This window comes from Punica granatum, chromosome 6 (assembly GCF_007655135.1).
Source record: "Punica granatum isolate Tunisia-2019 chromosome 6, ASM765513v2, whole genome shotgun sequence".
NCBI lineage: Eukaryota > Viridiplantae > Streptophyta > Magnoliopsida > Myrtales > Lythraceae > Punica > Punica granatum.
This window is the reverse complement of record NC_045132.1, coordinates 20,160,221-20,180,447: the sequence shown is the minus strand read 5'-3', so window position 1 is coordinate 20,180,447 and position 20,227 is coordinate 20,160,221. Positions and strand designations below refer to the sequence as shown.

The 20,227-nt window shown below is 34.8% G+C and overlaps 2 protein-coding genes across 2 annotated transcripts; one reads left to right on the top strand and one right to left on the bottom strand.

Moving 5' to 3' along the window:
- Positions 1-2,810: 2,810 nt before the first annotated feature.
- LOC116212238 (auxin-induced protein X15-like) lies at positions 2,811-3,161 on the bottom strand. Its single transcript, XM_031546805.1, has one exon. It carries the CDS (start codon positions 3,159-3,161, stop codon positions 2,811-2,813), a length of 351 nt encoding a protein of 116 aa, XP_031402665.1.
- A 9,656-nt stretch (positions 3,162-12,817) lies between these two features.
- Positions 12,818-15,067, top strand: LOC116212500 (zinc finger protein CONSTANS-LIKE 16-like). Its single transcript, XM_031547144.1, has 2 exons — positions 12,818-14,001; positions 14,469-15,067. Exons 1-2 carry the CDS (start codon positions 12,979-12,981, stop codon positions 14,736-14,738), a joined length of 1,293 nt encoding a protein of 430 aa, XP_031403004.1. The 5' UTR covers positions 12,818-12,978; the 3' UTR covers positions 14,739-15,067.
- The last annotated feature ends 5,160 nt before the right edge of the window (positions 15,068-20,227 follow it).

The window sequence follows — 20,227 nt, the reverse complement described above, 5'->3', positions numbered from 1 at the left end:
TCGAGTATGGTGGCATCGGGCTACAAGGGGAATAGCCCAGCGGCGTATAAGCTCGCCAAGAGTTTGCAAGAAGAGGCGGACTTGGCATGGTCTTGCCTCAACAGGGCGACGAAGCGAATGAAGAAGTGGGCCGATAAGAAGCATTGCCACGTCGAGTATAGTGTGAGCGACCTTGTGTTGGTGAAGCTACACAACATTCTCCGACACAAGGACGTGCACAAGGGCCTTACACGGAGATACGAGGGCCCATTCCAAGCAGTGTTATCAGAACCGGACCGGATGATGAACCGGAAGGGGTACGGGGTCATGGGTTTATGGGTCCAACCGGGGGTTCGATGGGTCGGACCGCTCGTTTATTTAAAATAAAATAAATATTCATATTATTAAAAAAATTATGATAATTAAGATAAAAGTATGATGATTTTAAAGAAATATAACAATAGTATAAGAAAGTATCTATATTTAATATTTCTTACTTCAAAATAAATATTTTATTTTAATAAGTACTTAAAAGTAGAGTTAAAAGAACAAAAAAGTGGTGGTGGCTTGGTTGGTAGTATGCTAATATGAAAAGTAAGAGGTCATGAGTTCAAATCTTTACACAACCAACCAATTTTTACATTAAATAGGAAACCCATAAAAACCCATAGAACCGACCGGTTTAATGAAATTTTGCTTAAAATCGGCCGGTTCAATGGGTCCGGCGGTTCAAAGCTGCCATTTCGATTTTTAGGCGAACCGGACCGGACTTGGTGCCGGTTCCCTGTCCGACCGGTCGAACCGGCCGGTCCGGTCCGGTTCTGATAACAATGATTCCAAGTCCTCCAACGCGTAGGTAACGTGGCGTATAAGGTGGAACTCCCTAAGAAATTAAAGCTCCACCCGGTATTCCACGTGAGTATGCTAAAGCTGTTCCAAGAGGACAAGGAAGATCCAAGCATGGCCGAGTCCTCGCATACACCAATTGGGGCAAAGGCGGCATACGACCAGGATGTCGAGCAAATCTTGGCTGATCGGGTCGTGAGGAAACGTTGGTGCAAGCTGAAGCATGAGTACCTCATCAAATGGAAGGGGTTATCCGAGAGTGAGGCAAGTTGGGAACCTGCCGAAGACTTGTGGCAGTTTACAAAGTAGATCGAGGCTTTTTATGCAGAGGATGCGACGAGGGCGTCGCCAAAATAGGTAGGGGAGAATGTTACGAACGGACCTTCTTAACATCGAAGATGATCGAGGGAGCCCGAAGTTGTTGAGGTTTGCTAGGGAATGCGTGCGATGGAGTCTACTAGAGAGGCTCGGTCCCCGAACCTTCTAGAAGTTTCCCGAGTCTTCTGTAATTAATATCGGTAGTTGGGATAATTGCATTTATACCGGTAGATGGTAGAAGTAGTTGAATGTATATTAAATACCGAGTGCCTATATAAGGGGGCATCACCTTCTCATTTGTACACACACTTGAAAAAGCAATACAAGTATCATTCTCCAGAGCTTCTCTCTCTAGTTTCTCTCTTTAGAAGTTCTGTAAAGGGAAAGGCTGCCTAGAATAGCGATTCTAGGGCCGCACAGGTAGGGAACGCAAGATAAAATAGCAAGCCCGTGACATTAGAGTGATTTAATCAATTTAGTGACAATGATTCTATGACTGATTCTTATATTTAATTTGTTTGTGTTTATATATTTGTGTTAATAATATTCGAGATCGTTATATATATTAGTTTCAAATATAGAGACCTAAGCTTGAAAATTATTATTATTATATTTTCTAGTAGTATATTGTGATGTTCTCATTTAAAATACTTAAATTTAGGTGTCTATATTTTATAATTTTTATAATTATTCTTCGTTATTTTCTTTTTTTCATAATATTTAATTGTAATTATTAAGACATCCTATTGCATTTATTATGCACCCATACATTGCATTTAAAGATAATGAAGTCTACTATATATACATAGCCTCGGGGGTGGACCTAGGACTTGAATCGGGAAAGGCGCGTGGTGCTTGGGGTGACTATGGTTTTATCTTCGCTTACGGTCTTAATCACTGGCTAGCTAGGTCGCAACTTGGTTCTTTTTCCTTTTCCTCAGCTACAATTGCGTCGTTTGTTAAAATTCAGAATGTCATGGCGGCCACTTACGCTAGTATGAGAGTGAAATAAGTCTTTCGTGATTGGTGGTGGGAATAATAGCCGTGCCCCTTTAACTATTAGACTTTTTATTTCATTGTACTCGGGTTACGGCCTCTCTTATGACCCAAAAAGTAAAAAATTTCGTGATTGTATCGATTGACTGAGGATGTCTAACGACAAAAGCATAATTATATTACCCCTTTCTAATCAGTTAGCTGATGATCGGGGAAAGTCTAATACTTGCATAGGGTATAGCTCATCGAGGAATCTTTATTGAAACCAAGGCTAGAGAACTTGTCAGTTTAATACATGCACACAATACATAACATAGTCTATTCGCCTGAAAAGATAAAAGAAAACAAGAGTTCTATCAAAATTAAATGTATTTATTGACATTGAGAATCTTTGAATTATCTCTCCTGCAAATATGAGTATAATAAGATCAATAGGTCCTGCACGAGAGTGAAGGAAAAGGAGAAAGGACACAACACGTATGAATAATCGATTGAAACGACCAAATGTACAAAGTTGCCGCATATGAGTCGTATTAAACTGTATGTGAGTTGGAACTTGGAATGACTCCAATCTACGATCCTGGGCTCATAACGGGACTCAACATAAAAAGTTCATCCCTTGATAAGATTCTTCAAGATTATATAGACACAGCAGAAAACCGATCATTTTTTCACTGCATATACGTATAATACGGAACAACTACTCGCGGGCCAAAAAGTGCACAGACGTCCTTTATATGCTGCACCACACCCTTGAACACCATGGGGCTGCACTTAAGATGAAGAGGTCCAGTGATCTTGATATCGAGCGCATCTTCTTCGGCCGATTCCCTGGTGATCAGCTCTTTGAATTCTGGGAACGACAGATACATCACGGGAATTTCATACCTTTCGGCTTCAGGACCCACATATATCACTATGTAACCCTTCCTAGCCCGAACTGGCTTATCGGTACCCGAGAGCCGTGTGTAGACATTGTTGGAGCGGTTACTGCCGAACTTCTTTAAGAGTCTCCCGATCATTGTCGGATACTTCGGCTTCGAATCGTGCATGAATATGTGAAGAGAAAGAGACAATGTGGCGTCGAAATTGAAAAGCGATTATATTCTTAGGTTGGAGAGTCGAATTGAGGTCCGAGAGGAATAACGGGGTTCACTATATATACAACATATAGATATAGTTAAAGGTAAAGATTTTCCTTTATTTGCGGGGATTAAGATTTGCACATTTTGTTAGGAATAGGTTTCGAAATTAAAAAGAAAAAAAATCAATTGGAAGAGTTTCATATATAGAGAAAGCATCAGTTAATTATGAATTCACATTTATCTTTAGGCAATTATTTACATTTCATGTCCAACTAAATTATTGTATCTTCATGATAATAATGTAATTGAATTAGGGATCTCCAATTTTGCGAAGTTATCTGCTTAATGCTTTGAAATAACTTATTTCCATGATTAAATATCGGTCTTTTTTGGGGATAATATAGTAATATTCATCACCCAACATGATAATATAGCAGAAATCTTCTTATAGTATGTCAACGACAATCATGGCAACAACTATAGTACGACCGCTTATACTAACAAGCTCGTCTGTTCTGGTGAATAATATCAAAGGAAAAAAATCGGATTTCGGTAATCTAGGTTAAATCTTGTCTGTTAAAAAAGAAAAACTGAATTTTTAAATGAGACTTGTTGGGACCCGACTAGCGACTGAGGCATGCCTTTGCGAGGAGTAGTCATAGATTGATGATCAACAACCATAGGCAGATAGTGCGCTACTATGTGGCATGGCAAAGATGCTCAATAGATCTTAGAAAAAATAGCCAGGACTATATATATATAGATCTCATATTTAATTATTCATCCCAAACTACATTTATCTCAAACTAATATGTCCGGGACGAGCCATAATTTGGATTTAGGGGTCGAGGGCAAATAAGAAGGTACTTTTTTCGAATTAAGGGTTAAATACAAGAAATTTTATATAAAAAAATAAAGAATAATGAATAAATTTTCTTAAAACATCAAAATTCTAAGGGGAGCGATCGTTCCTTCATCATTCCCTCTCCTTGGTCCATCCCTACATACAGGGACGGAGCCACTCCAAGGTGGGGTCAATTTGCTCCCCTTTCATTTGCAAATTTCTATATATATATATATACATAAAAATTCAATTATTCAAGTTTTACCCCAAAAAATTGTAAATCCCCACCTTTTTTTCCGGTAACAAGAAAGCCCTGTGACCCTAATACATTGACAATAGAAATCGTAATATCATAATATAATAGCTGATAAATGCACACATATAATTCCACTACGAGCACCGAATCTGGAACCTTTTGATTATTAAATGAAAGCGTGCGCCGCTGCACTGTCCTCTTTTTTATTTCTTCCTTTTTTTTTTACGGTTACAAGGGAGGCTCATGAACTTAATACAAAAAAATTGTGGAAGACATTGCTCTTGCAATTTCGGAGATAAAGTATTAAAGATTACTCTCATTTCCAATAAGTGCATCTCCTGAAATTCAAACTCGTATTCTCTTCCTAGGGGTTGAGGTTGCTTACTCCCTCTAATTTTGATCACTTAAAATTTTTACTATCTAGCTTATTGCCTGGGAATTCTTTAAAATTAAGTCCTGCTGAAAATCTAAAAGTTTTAACTGTTCATTTAAGAGAGAAGGAAGAAATTTGTACTTATATATTGAGATTTAAAAATCTCAAGGACTATAGTAATAATTCATCCTTTCTTAGAATAAAACAAAATCACTTCCAAAAAGTTATCAGCTTGGATTTTCTACATTCACAAAAACTCGGCTAGTTTGCTGACCCGACTCGACTGGATTAATCGGGGCCTAATTGGACTTTCGGATACTAGGGTTCACACTGAAAAAAAATTTTAAAACTTAAATTGTACTATTAGTTATTAAAATTTTTATTTCACTAGTTTAAGCTGGTGAGCTTTTTTTTATAATTAAAAATATATATTAGAAATATATAGTTGGTATTTGTGTATTGCCCCTTGAACATAATTTTTGGCTTTGTTCCTGCCTGCATATGTCGTCGTGGTTAATAGTCATTACACTTTTAAATAGGTCAGGGGATAGCACCCATCATAAATATCTCACCGGCATTTTTTTGTTCTCTTTGCTCTTTTTTTGTTTTGACACATTTAACATACAATTTTCGTTGTAAATCCTCAAGTTTGAAAAAATTTGAACCCAATCAATCATTCCCTTGCTAGTGCCTCGCCAACTGGTTAAGGGCAAGTACAATGGGAGTGACTCTTGGGTGCCAAGAGGTCCTTACCCGATACCATATCAGCGCCACATTAAAAAGGAAGACACCCATCACATGAAGACACTCATCTAGAAAATCACTCAAATGGGAAGGCACTCATTTGATTGTCTATAAGGACCCACACTTTATTTTTCTCTCCCTTTCTTTTTTTTACCTTTTTTTTTAATAAAAAGAAAAAGTCAAAGGGTAGACCGCATGGACCAGCAGCAGGCTGCACGGCCTGCTCTCATTGGCCGGGTACTCGCCCGAGGGAGTGCCTCCAAAAGGCATCTTCCAATGGGCAGAAGTGCCGGGGTGGGTGCCCTCAAGTGCCACGTGTGTGGGAGTCACTTTCGCTGGAGTTGCCCTAAGTGCCCACTAGCTTCGAGTACAAATAAAAGGAGTAATTAATGATAAATGTGGCCATTTCTCATTCATCATGTCGCACTGTGTGATGTCAAATAAGTTATGGTTCTCAGTCTCATGTTGATGAGTTAAATTTAAATTAGCCATTGCACCAGCGCTTGAGCGAGATTATAATTTGACTATATATTTTATATTATTTTATATATAGATCATTAGATAATAATTCAATTATATTAAGCATGTAATTAATTAATATTATTTTTTTTGAGAATTTTCACATTTTAATTAATGTGGTGGATTAATATATGTCAATCATGTAATAAATAAAAGTGTTTAATTAAAGTCATGAGATATATGAAGGGTTGAGCTATGAGGTTGTTGAGAATTTAAAGATTGAAGCGGCGTCATTAATCCTCCCTCTTCATTTTCCAATTATATATAAGATTTAGATTTAAAAGTTGCCGAGAAATACAATTACTGAACAAAAGAAGTAACCGTAAAGGGAGCCTCATTTAGTAACAGGGAGAGAGAACCAACTATATTCTAAGTTTGTGACGAAAAAAAAATCTAGGTTTATACTATACTCATTTTTAACATAAAAAATTAATTAATTTGACAAATAAACTGAAAATATCTCATAATTTCATTAGATATATATATATATATATATATATATCATCCGTTAAAGAAAGTATCTTATGTCTAATCACTAATGTGTTTGTGCATATACCAAGTTGTACCATAGACCAATAAAAAGTACCTTTTTTACGAATACTGATAAAAAGTACATAATACGTCATAATCATCACTTCCCGCGTGATTAGACATCTGATTAGGCAATCCTCCGGTTGTTAATTATTAACGGTATATTCGTGTATAATCCAACAAACAAAAGTATGTTCGTGTATACCTGAACTGAATCAACCATCATAATGTTTCACCTCAACAATATCTACATTATTGATTATCCAAAAATTCTTAAGATCCTATCCATAGGAAATTAACCACAGCCAATAGAGACCTCATGGATTCCCAGTGGCTGGATTACCTGTAAAGGATACACTGTAAGTGTCAATTCGCACCCGCTCGTTTTCATGGTTATCTTTCCAATTGCGCAGGGACGGAAGTTATGATTTTAAGATCTCCACGTAATCAATGCACAATCAAATATTACCCAAGCCACACCGCATGTAAGGCCGGATAGGATAATGCACAATAATGAATGGACCCCTCGCCAATGGTCACTTCGTCGGAACATTCCACACGTCAACAAGCAATGTTATGTACATATGTAGAAATTGCATGTGAAGTTGAAGGAACATTGAAAGTGATCTTTGAATATTATGCACTACCCAGTGCATGGCCCTCATATACAAAACTTGACCCCGGATTGTCGCGGTCGCCTTTTTTTTTTTTTATTATAAGAGAGGCTTACGAGACTATTATATTAAAATAGAAATTCTAAATATCTAATAAATGGGCACGGGTAGTTCCACTGAATATGAAACCTGGGATCTTTTGGTCATTAGACGAAAAGTACATCACTGTACTATTTCCTCTCTTGGTCTGTCGCCCTCGCCTTTGTTAAGGAAAGTAATTTGTTCTTACATTTCCTTTTCTGTTTCTTGAATATTTGATCATTTATTTCATGGTATATTGGATATTTTGAAATAACAAGTCCTCATAAAACAAGAGCGAATATTCCCAAAACATACATATATTATCACATGGCTATTGACTAAGAGTTCGAACTGATAAATTATGTTACTTAATTTTTTTTTATAAATTTAAGAATTCTTTTCAAATTTTTTATATGGGACTGATTTTTACTGTTAACTGTCCAAAGTATCCTTATATTACGTTCCATTTCTCCTCATATGCAGGAATGGCCAAGCATAAGGCTACTAAAGCCTTGCTTGAGGCCACCCCTTCCCAAATTTAATAATGTCAAATTTATAATTTATTTAATTACGCTATTTATGTTTAATAAATTAAGATCCCCAAATAACACAATTAATAGGATAATTCAACTTATTCTTGTTTGTAAAAATAAACCAAAATATAATATCTCAAATTCAAGCTAAAAAGCACAATATCGCTTCTTGAAAACAGTTGATGCCTCCCACAATGCGCAAGGGAGCTGTGCAACACTATCCCTTGGATTCAACGTAGCTTGGACGGGATCCATTCCTAACGGTCTTGCACTAACCAATAGGAACCAAGTACACCGTACTCGTTTATATGAATGCTCAGAATATTCTCTTATCTATTAAACTTCTCTTACTTTCAAGCTTTTGTCTTTGTGGCTTCAATTCCACACATCTACAAATCCTACTAAATGCCATTTATAGAGTACGATTATTCAAATTGAATTAATAAACAATCATTAGTAAGTAATGATGAATCCATTAAGTAATCTTATCATTAGTTAATAAATTTTTAATGAAATAAAAATAGAGATAATTTTAAATTAGCCAACAATTCTTTCTCATGTGCAGTGACTGGTCACCTTCTATTAAATTAGTTTCCAACCAATCCCTATTTTTCTCTTTAAAAGAAATTATTTCCCATTTTTCCCGAAATTTCTAATTATTTTTCCTGGCCTCTATCAATTGCAATTTACTATATGGTCACTATTTTTTTTTATTTCAAATGAATTACTATTTTTATTTTCCTTTTCTTTCCTATATTCAATTTTCTCTTCTTTCAAAAATTCAATGTATTTATCTGTAACTTTGCTTCGTCTGGAAGGAGTTGTATACATCTAACTTAATTTACCTAAGCTCTGCTATTCTCTTCATAAAGATTAAATGAATTAGCAACCTAATTCTGGCAAAAAAGAAAAAGAAAAGCCACCTAATTTTGGACAGATGGATAATAATGATTGAATTTATAATTGTGAATCTAAAAGTTTAGAATAATTGATTTGAAATAAAAAAAATTATATTGATTTTATTTAACAAATCAAAGGCCCGTAATAAAATTTGGTTTCAGGCCACAAACTTTCTTGGACCACCACTATTAGTATCATACTAATAAAGTAAATCTCTTGTTTATAGAAGGCATGTGTCATTCTCATGATTTTTCCTTTCTTATTTTTTTTATTATTGATTGCCATAAATATGAAAAGAATGGAAATAGCTTTTTTATTTTTCTTCTAAAAAATAAATTAGCAACTTTTCTTTTACTTTTTCTTTTTTAAAATTTTCAATTTTTATTAAATTAAGTATATAAATATCTTTTCTCGACTGTGTACCATTTGATATTTGGAAGTCCAATAATCCGACTAATCTAGATTCGAGCGAACTCAACCAACTAAGGGGTAAACCTTTCGCGATTTTGAATTTTCTCCAATCACAAGACTTGCACCAAATGTCAAAACTAAAGATAACAAGCGCAAACTCACTTAAAACCATCCAACATTGATCAAAAACCTATTTTGAATTTGTCACCAACTCAAATAGTCTCTTTTTATTTGTGATTTTGTTCTTTATGTGTATCACTTGATATTTGAAAGTTCTCTAGGTCAAACTAATCTTCGTTCGAGCAAATTCTACCTACTATGAGATGAGCTTCTGCTGATTGTGAATTTTCTCCAATCACAAGACTCATTCCCGAGGGCTTACCTAAGGATACAAGCATCGAGTCACCTAGAACCAACCTATGTAGATCAAAAAATATATTATAATTCACCAATTTAATTAGATTCTTTTAATTTGTGACGCTAAAAATGCTCTTTTTTAACCGTGAAACACAATATTAGACTAACATATTGGATGAAACCAATTCTTGTTTGGGTATTAACTTGGCCTTGGCCACGATATGCTTTTAACAAATATCGAACTTATTGTAAAAAAAATTGTCCACTTAAAATTAGTGAACCACTTAAGACCTATTATATTGCGATCTTGATAGTGTAATTTGAAATATTGAAAATTCATTAAAGATGGTGTCAACGCAGTGGCACAGTTCCTCGCCTGACAATCAAGATGTTACAAGTTCGATATTTAGTGGGACTACCGGTACCCCTTTATTAGCTATTAGGATTTATATTTCATTGTACTAAGCTCATGGATCTCTCTTGTATCCGAAAAAAGATATATTGAAAATTCGAACTAATATTGAAAAGAAATATTAGTTTTTATACCATATGAAATATTAATTAGTACAATCTTTTGAAAAATCTTGAACCTTTACTATCAATCAAGCGGGGGGATGGGTTGTCCCCCTTGGGCAAGACAAAAATTACTAAATTTCTATTAGAGTGTATCGAGTTTATCAATTTTTCAATGAAATTATCGTACTCGCCCCCTTAACTTTATAATATAAAGTTTCTTTGAACGTCACCTCCCTTGGGCAAAATTCCAAGATCCATCCCTCATCAAGTATTCATAATTTTACACATAAGCAATTTTATCATTATTTTTAGTCACTTAAAACATATATTAGATATTACGCAAATTACTATGACAAATCAACAAGTTGTCGAAAAAATTTCCTGACCCGCGGCATCTTGTGAGTGCAATACACTAGTGATATTATTATTCACTCAAGGCAAATCTAATAATCTTTTAGAATTTTCTTTATTCCGATTGTAAGAGTAAAAGGAAAGAGAAAAGTTATACAAAGAGGAATCAAGAGAGAGAATAGCATAGTGGTGCACTTCTAGCTTGTTGACCAAGAGGTCTCAGGTTCGATACCCAGTGAGACTACTCATACCCCTTTATTAGATATTTATGATTTTTATTTCAATTTACTAGGAACATGGACCTCCCTTATAACCGAAAATTTATACAAAGAGGATATGGAATGAACTCGAAACCTCTTACCTCTAGTGCCACCACAACCTTTTCCTCTATTTTCGTAGAATTCCTCCATGCTTTCAATAATAAATGAAAAAGGTCATGAATTATAACGAGGATAGGAAAAAGAAGAAGAAGAAGAGTATATTGATGAATCGTTTGGAATGATCTCCAAGATATATGCTGTTCTTTTAATTTTTTTCCTTCTCAAATCCAACTTCATATTTCCAAGGGAAGCTGTAGTATTTATCGAAAAAATATGTACGCACATATACACACACTAAGTTTTTTAGAATTTACTAAAGGACTATATGACCTTCACAGATAGATTAATCAATTATTTTTCATCAAATATGCAGAGCAGTTAAAATATTATTGGATTATCATCAAGAGAGGAAATAACACAGTAGTGCATCGGTGATTAAGAGGTCTCAGGTTCGATACCTAATGTGACTACCTGTACTCTTTTATATTGGATTATCAAATTAAATACTCTCGGTGATCGAATCTAGATCTGATATAGGTGCGAGTTTTCGTGAACAGTGTGGTAGAAAACAAAGCTCCACTTAAAATTAGATCCGAACAACAAACTGACCACAAAAATTCATCTTGAGAAAAACTTGTGCCAACATGTGATTAATGATCAATTTGAGAATTCGAATAACTGGAGTTCACAATCGAGCTTTAGCTGGAGATAACATGTGCAGCTAGCATGTGCTTAACATTCACGTATTGTGCACAAATATTCGAGAAGTCCCTTCTATCTAGAATGGAACCTACAAATGAGAACTCAGAGCCCCATATTTTCAAGTTCCATCTTGATGGTATCTTACTAAACTATATTTTCCCGTTCAAACTTTTTTTCCTTTGTTTTTCTTTTTTCGGTCTGGACAGGCCGAAACCAAAATTACAACGTAAGGAAGCACATACCCAAAGTAAGAGAGGAGGCCCTTCTACCAAGTCAATCAGCATAAGAGCTTCCTTCTCGGTATGTATGCCGCACAACAACCTCGCAATCTCATGAAAGAAGATCTTTTTTAGGATTCTGATAGTCAAATTAACCTTGCGCAGTAAGTACTTTAAAGGGGTTAAAAGCAAAAAATGCAGTTGACCTTCATCAGCTTCATATAATCTCAACACCTTATCCTACCAGCAACCTTTCAACCCTATTGCACGTTGCAACCATAAATAAACTTCCAGAAAAAAAAAAGATAAGATAATGAATCAGTACTTTATAGGATTATCCAAAGAATAAAATATATTTATCCCAACACTTATCCAAAAAAAAAGAAAAAAGAAGAAGATATTTGTCCCTGCAGGTGAAATTCTTTTGTTCTTTCTCCAACGAGTATATATGAAGAGATGGAACCATCATGGGCTGTGGATTTTCATGTAGATGTGATCTGTAAATGATGAAAACTACAGCTATGGCATCTCATACATGGTATCATTCCATTGGCCATTGATCAGCATCTCTCCTTCATGGAGGAATCAATTTATTACAGAAGAGCTAAAAATTCAACCGAGAGAGCAATCGATATCTGTCGTTAGGGGACCGCAAACATAGAGTCAGATCCCTTTTGACAGGAGACAGAGGAGGAATGCGGGGGAGGACACATACTAACAAAAGGGTCATCTTCGCAGTTTTAGCAAGAAAAGGAAAGCGAAGGAGCCCAGAATTATTGATAATTTTGTATTAAATCATGCATGACGTGGTAGATTATTGGCATAGGTCACGATTCTAAGGTAACCATAATTAAGGTTCAATTTCTGATCTTTTAGAGTTTGTGCACTCCTCCCTTCTAATTTCCGATGCTAGGGTTCGGGCTTCTTGGGATGTTTAGCTTATAATCGACGGACTGTGTATGAGATGATAGATCTGATCTATTATATTATGACTGTGCAGTGTACTAATTTTCCTTAGAGATGGGATCAATGACTCAAGGGTCTCATCCATGGCAAGATGGGCCCCACTGGAAATCCCTCGATCGGAGGGGCAGCCAATAAGAAGCCAGAGATAAGGATGAACTCTTTGGCTCTGGCCAATAGAAGACCAGATAAGGCCTCCCGGTGGGCCCAAAAGTGCCATCCTTTTTCCCTTCCCATTTTCGTCCCCCAAAAAAGTGCTTCCACGTAGGAATTAGACCGTAAAAAGAGCATTCCGGTGGGCCCTCACTCCCGGGGGGGACCCACCCTCTGGCCCTCTCTTTGAAATACACTGACAATTGCATCGCTTTTTCGAAAAAATCCGTCCACAGTCCCAACACACACTGTAGCGAAAAGGCGGTCCCGTGTACGGGCGAGATTCGGTCAGAAACTGTTTTGAGGTTTCTTTCTTTTTTCATCGACCTTTCCGCCGATTTGATCTTCCGGTTAGATTGCGTTGTTCGATGATTTCTCACAAGAACGCTGCGAGCGCTGTCAGTGGCAAGACTGCCAGAGCCTGCGACAGCTGCATCCAGAAGCGGGCTCGATGGTACTGCGCTGCGGATGACGCCTTCCTTTGCCAGTCGTGCGACGCGTCGGTGCACTCCGCCAATCCCCTGGCTCGGAGGCACGAGCGGGTTCGGCTGAAGACTGCGTCCCTGAGGAACCTCAATGAATTCCCTAAGGAGAATAAGGATTCCGCGCCGTCGTGGCACCGAGGGTTCACTAAGAAGGCACGGACCCCGAGGCATGGAAAGGCCGTACTGTCGGTGCGGAACCCAATACCTCTTGTCCCTGAATTCGGGGGAGATGAAACTTCGAATGAAGAGAACGAGGAGCAACTGCTTTATCGGGTTCCCGCTTACGATCCTTTTGCTTCCGAACTCTGCTCATCGAAGGAAACGGAGATTGTTGCACCCTTTGACTTCAACGAAACTAAAGGGGTTCCTGTTAGGTACGGGACTGGGGCGGAGCGTATGCATGGTTTTCTTCCATCTGACACGGACCTTGCAGAGTTTGCAGCCGATGTCGAGAGCTTGCTGGGTAAGGGGCTCGAGAATGAGTCTTTTGGAATGGAAGGACTAGGGCTGATGGATTGTGATAAGGAGAGGGAGAATTCTCAGGATTGCTCCTTTGGGAGCGAAAAATTAGTAAAGACTGAAGATGAGGGCGTACTGGCCCCAGATGTGGGCCAAGACAACCAAGTCGATGCAGAGATTGATATTTCGAAGGAAACATTCGAATTGAACTTTGACGACTATTGTTCTCCAACGACTTGCGGAGAGGAGGAGGATGAGAAGGTAGCCGAACCGGAGGCTCACGCAAATGTAGAGAATCCAGTCAAAGATGCAGCGAAGAAGAGGCGGAAGATTTTCTTGAAGCTCGACTACGAATCGGTACTCGAATCTTGGTCAAGCCAAGGCTCACCCTGGACCTCCGGTGATCGGCCCGATCTCAACTCCGATGACTACTGGCCTGACTGCTTGGTATTCCATTTCTCTTCGCACATTATATTTTCTCTCTCTTGGTCTTTATGGTACTTGCTATTGAATCCGTCATGCTTATAGGGCAAAAGGTAAAAGTCTAAGAGATTTATATTAAAGGCAACTCAGACTACTCTTGCTTAGATAGTCCTCACTAATCCGACCATATAGTTCATCGAAAAGACGAAACCTATGATTTCTTATAGCAGTATGTGTTTCCATTATAGTGTCAGTCCCCTTCAATCAAATGACATGTCCTATTGCTTTTGCCTATATTGTTGGCGGCACTCCATAAGATTGTCATTAATGCATATTCATGCGGACGAATAATATGAGCAGTTAAAGTCTTTTTCTAGGTCGGCTGGAGACATCGATCGGACATTTATTGCCAATCTCGTTGGAACCCTTTTATCATCAATCTCATATTTTATCAGCACTGATTCTTTCTTTTTCTTTTTTGTGGTGTGCAGGGACTTTATGGAGGAGAAGTTCATAACCATCACGGGGAGCTCGTAGGAGGAGGAGGAGGGTATGGGGGACACATGGGGGTGGGCAGCACAGCAGGGAGAGAAGCCAAAGTTTCGAGGTACAGAGAGAAGAGGAGGACAAGGCTGTTCTCTAAGAAAATAAGGTACGAGGTCCGAAAGCTCAATGCAGAGAAGAGGCCAAGGATGAAGGGGAGGTTCGTGAAGAGGGTTCCTTTTACAGGACCTACATCTTTTCCTTTACTCAGCAAGTAGAACTGGAGCTGGTACCAAATACCTTCTCAGCACGTTCGAATAAATCCCCAGTTCTCTCGTCTCCAAGATCGTTAATGTTAAGGTCTTACTTGCGAAGCTTCAATGCTTCGAGGAAGATCAGCACTCGGCACACACTTGTAAAATAGGTGTTATTGTATAGCAGTTTGGCCTGTGTATAATGACACGCCTAGTATATCTGCCGAGTTGCTCGATCATATATTAAGTGGAAAAATCCTTAGGAGTTTTATGATAATAAATTCTTCATTAGCATATAACATATGTATATGCTCTTCTTATGATCTTTCATTGCTTTTGCCTCTTCGAACGTATATAGGACATTGCATTGTAGGGAAACGCTAATTAATTACAAAGGGAAATTGCTTGAATTGTGTTTGTTCGTAGTAAATACAATATTTTGTCAGTTCAAGATATATATGTGTGGACAGAGAGAGTAATCGTCTGTCTACATACGCATACTATATACTTTTTATATAATTATAATTAATCCAAGTGTCTGTACATGTAACAAGTACATAAAAGTTCTTTGTTTCCCCATCATCGCCCAGAAAAAAGATCAAGTTAAACAAGTTCTTGGTTTTTCCCTTTGTTTGCTTTCACTAGTAGTAGGGATGAATTAATGATTACACTAGTTTGATTACATTTTTTTTTAGTTGATATTGTTGAATTTATGAAATTTATACTGCAAAAAGAAAATGATAAATAAAATTATTGAGAGTTATTTCATTAATTAATATATTTAAATATATTATAAAGTTTTCTTAGGAACATCCAATAAAATTATAACAACATTATGAAAATCTGAAAAAAAATTTGAAAACAGTATAGGAAAAAATTTTGGAAGACTTGCAAAGATGAAAAACCATGAACTAATAGTTTGTTCTAAATGTGTACGTGAAAGGCTCCTGTTGCATGAACAAAAGAATTTCATGTTAGTAGGCTGAATTTATATATATATATATACACACACACTAGGTTGTGTCGAATAGCACGCAATACATTTGTTTGAAAAATCATAAGCAACAAAAAAATATATATATGATTTTAAAATTTGACAATTTCAATATAAATTATGTATAACCATGAGAAGTTGAAAATTTTTAAACATATCATGTAAAAATCATATCTTATTAGAATGATTTATTTAAAATAAAAACTATAAAAGTTTAAAATTTATTGAATAGTATTATAGAAAATTTTAAAACTAATAAATTTGACTTTTACAAGTAATTTACAAATAACCCGTGTTAATCACTTCATTTTTTTCATAGCACTTGCATAATGTAAGTTATTATACTAAAATAAAAATATAAGAACATTTTCTGTCATTAAGTTAAAGAATAGTAATATGAAACTGGAAAATATTATTTATTTTATTTATTCATTAAAATAAGTAAAATAAGTGAAGAAAAGTTCCTTTTACTTCTTCAACGGAAAGAATGACATCTACATTAATTAAAGCCTTGGTTTTTGTTAGGTCTCCCAATAAATTATGAGACGTGCCCCCAAAATAAAAAGTATAACATGTCAATTACTGTTTGGCAACAAAAAAAAAACATGTTAAAAAGTATATTGAACATTTATCAGTTAAAAATACTAAAAGTAAACAACTCAATTTTAATTCATAATGAAGTCATAAACATAGTTAATAAATCCTACAAAAAATAGATATCATATCTATCATAATATTGTTCAATATATTGAAAATTGAAAAATTATATCATAAAAATAATTTGTACATAATTGAATTTCTGAGGAAATACTTATTCAATATTAAAAGTTTATAATCAGCAAAATTTTATTACAAGAATTAGAGAAAAATAAATAAAGATTTATTTATGAAAAACTAAAAAATTTGAAAAAAATTATTGATGAAATGCTTGCACGTGTTTAAAATATTTAAATAAAATTTTGGAATAAATAATTTGAAGTAAGTGAATAACAATATTCAGTAGATAGATGAATCTTATAGGCTTCTATTTACTTGAATAATTAAAAGTTTGGAACATATTTTATAGATTGCCACATCTTATTATATTAATTATATTTATTTACAAAATTAAATTTAAAAAAATTGGAAATTTCCATAATTTCACATATTTTATAGACAATCGTATCTAACCAAATTATATTTATTTGATAATTTAAATTTCAAAAAATATTCAGAAGATGATAACATAATTATAATTTATATATATTTGTAAAAAATAAATATTGTCAACAAAGGGAGAAATTCCATGTAGCCATCCGGCCATTCTTTTTCCATTAGGCTGGACTTTCATGGCTCCATTTTCATATATATATATATATATATATATCTATATAGCTATATAAAACTCAAATAATCGAAATAGCTGTAAAAAAAATTATTACATAGAAGATTGCTTTTACATTATTTAAATAAAGATAATAATAACAACAACAAAAATACTAATAATGATATATTACTATATTATAGTTATTGTTGTTGCTACTACTGCTCACTAATTTCCTTATCGTTTTGAGTTCAAATTCCATTAAGAAATTGTTGATGTATAAATATATTACGCCTTACTTGGACCGCTCTTCTGATAATAGTATGTACAGAGTTTGAATAAATCCAATCTAAGCTTCTTTCTGTATGGTTCATTCTTCATGCAAGACAAAAATTCTCAGATCGATGTGTATGTATACATACACACATATATATATATACACACACATCTTTTCATTAAGTTTTTGAGAGAGGAGGTGATTATTCTCAGTATTGAGAGCCCAGTAGTACCAGCAGTTTTCCATTTTTTTGATAATTAAAAGGCTCATGAGCTAGTGTAAAATTTAAATAAAGGATATAAAAGTCTTACTAACTGAAGATGATCGAACTTAGAACCTCATATGTAAATCAACAACATACATATGCCATTTGCATCAAACTACCTTCCTCTAAGCGTGCCCTTTTCTCCTCTATATTCAGGGAAAAAGTTTGCGGATGATGATAGTGATAGGGCAGAATGGCCCATAACATGACTTTCTAACATTTGGCTTTTCTCTTCCTTTTTGTAGTGCTCTGTCCCACCGATATTACTTTTCATTTTTCAATTTTTACTTTTTCGTGAAAAGTATCCTCTTTGATATTGAAAATTATGTATAAATTTTATCGAAAATTTCTACACGAGAATCATAACAACACCTGTATTACATAAAAAAAAAACTACATAATGAATCTGAAATCTTGCAACAATGGAAATTTTATAATATATATAGTTTCAATTTTTAAAAAACACTAAACACTTGAACATATATACTTAATGCATGTTTCTCCAGCAAATTTCTTTTATCAAATTAAATAAAAAAAATGTACTCTTGTTGTTTGAACGATTAATTACAGACTTTTTTTTCCACATTTATGAGAGTTTTTTAGAATAAAAAGTATATAAATGCAATTAAAGAAGATGTAACACAATAACACGTGTTCTCATCTACTAACAAGAGTTTCTAGGTTCAATACTCGTGCTAAGACAATTTATACCCATTTATTAGTTATTTAAGATTTTTATTTTAATATATTAATTTCATGAACCTTTCTCATAATAAAATATATATATATATATATATGTAAATGCTTAGTGTATAAATTCTACTTCATATAACCCAAAAGAAGAGGCCATATATTTGAGGCGTTTGTTGCTGTTTACGGGTTAATTTCAAGAGGCTTCGCTTCGGCCGAAATTTAAATTACTTCATTTACATAAAAAAAAGTTACATACTTTGGTATTAAAAATGATGTATTGCAGTGGCACAATCTATCATTTGGTAATCAAGAGGTTTCAAGCTCAATACTTATAGTAGGACTACTCCTGTTTCTTTAGTAGTTATTATGATTTCTTTTTTCATTTTATTAGACCCACAGACATCTTTTATTAAAAAAGAAGAAGTTATTTTGGTATATAGTTGGTTCATGCGGTGTTGCTTATACACAAGGTGATACTAAATACAATAGCAACCAAGGAGATTCAGCATAGCGATACTCGCGTCAAATCAAAACTAAAAATTTTAAAATATAATTTGAGCTTATTCACATATTTCTTTATTTCTTCTCATTTATTCCTTACGAGACTTATGAATTCCTTTTGTAACTGAAAAAGAAGCAAAGAAAAACAACAACGAAGAATGTCAGTATGTATCCTATATCCGAAATCCCAATGGACCGCGACTCAGTTCAAGCCGGGTAGGCCCACTACCGAGTAAATCTATCCCAATTAAGAACTTTCTCCATTAATAAGACTTGAACTTGAAAACTTACTTAATGTGTACATAAATCAAACCGCTTGAATGAATCATTGTTGATATGCAGTGGATGATTTTTTTAATCAGTGATGATTGAATAATTAGATAAATCGAGAGAAAATGGTAATTATGACTCAAACGTCTTTGTGAATACGACATATACAGTTGTACTCAGCCAATTTCGACATATAAGAGGGAGACCAATCACCTACCACCATAGCCATCTACTGAACAGTTCAATGTGACAATAACTTTATTCAAGGCCGTAACTTTCTTTCGGAGACAATTCATTCTGATGGCAACAAAGAATTAACAGCTGAGGTGGATGCCAAAAAATCTATCCTGATCGGTTGATCGAGTATTTTCTAATTGTCATTATCAAAAATTATTGTGGTAGGAATTAAATAGAATGCGATTAACTTGAGAAATTATTATGTTTTGTCATACTATTGGATCACACGATACACAGAAATGTCAGTAGAGTTTAAGCAAAACCAGATCCTAGGATGAAAAATACACAACCAATGGAGCGCAAAATTTTTGTTAATCTTAAGAATTTAATTGATATTTGTTCACTGCATCACGTCGCTGATAGGAAGAGAAAAAATTTTCCGCTCGTAAAACTTAAAAGTTCCCTCTGTCAATTAATTTTTTCTTTAAAAAAAATTATCATGTATTGATTATCTATGCTGCGTTTGGTTTGTAAGTAATATTTTAAAATTATATTTTGATTTTAAAAAAGATTGGTATAAATGGTTATGTATGGGGCTCACTCTTTAACTTTGTATGAGTTATGTAATTTTAATTTTGAAAAATAGTGGTATAAATAGGGCCCACCCTTTGACTTTGTATGAATTATTTTGTTTTGTTGTTGGTATAATTTTGTTTTGTTGTGGGTAAAATTAAGTTAAAATAAGATTTTAAAATTCAATTATGAATCCAATATATATGTTTTACGCCTTTACCCGCTATACTGATAAAATTAGGAAAAACGATATGTCATCATCAACGGAGTAAAAATTGCATTTATTTAAACTTGTCATAGATTCAGTAATTTATGAATAGACGCCATTTTCTTGTCAAATTTATTATGTTCGTTCTGATTATAACAACGGTGCAAAAAATGCCAAGTCCAGCAGACACCTGTTATATATATGTAGAGAGCGCGAATGTGTCCATTTATCGTCTCTCTCAGTTGATCTCTG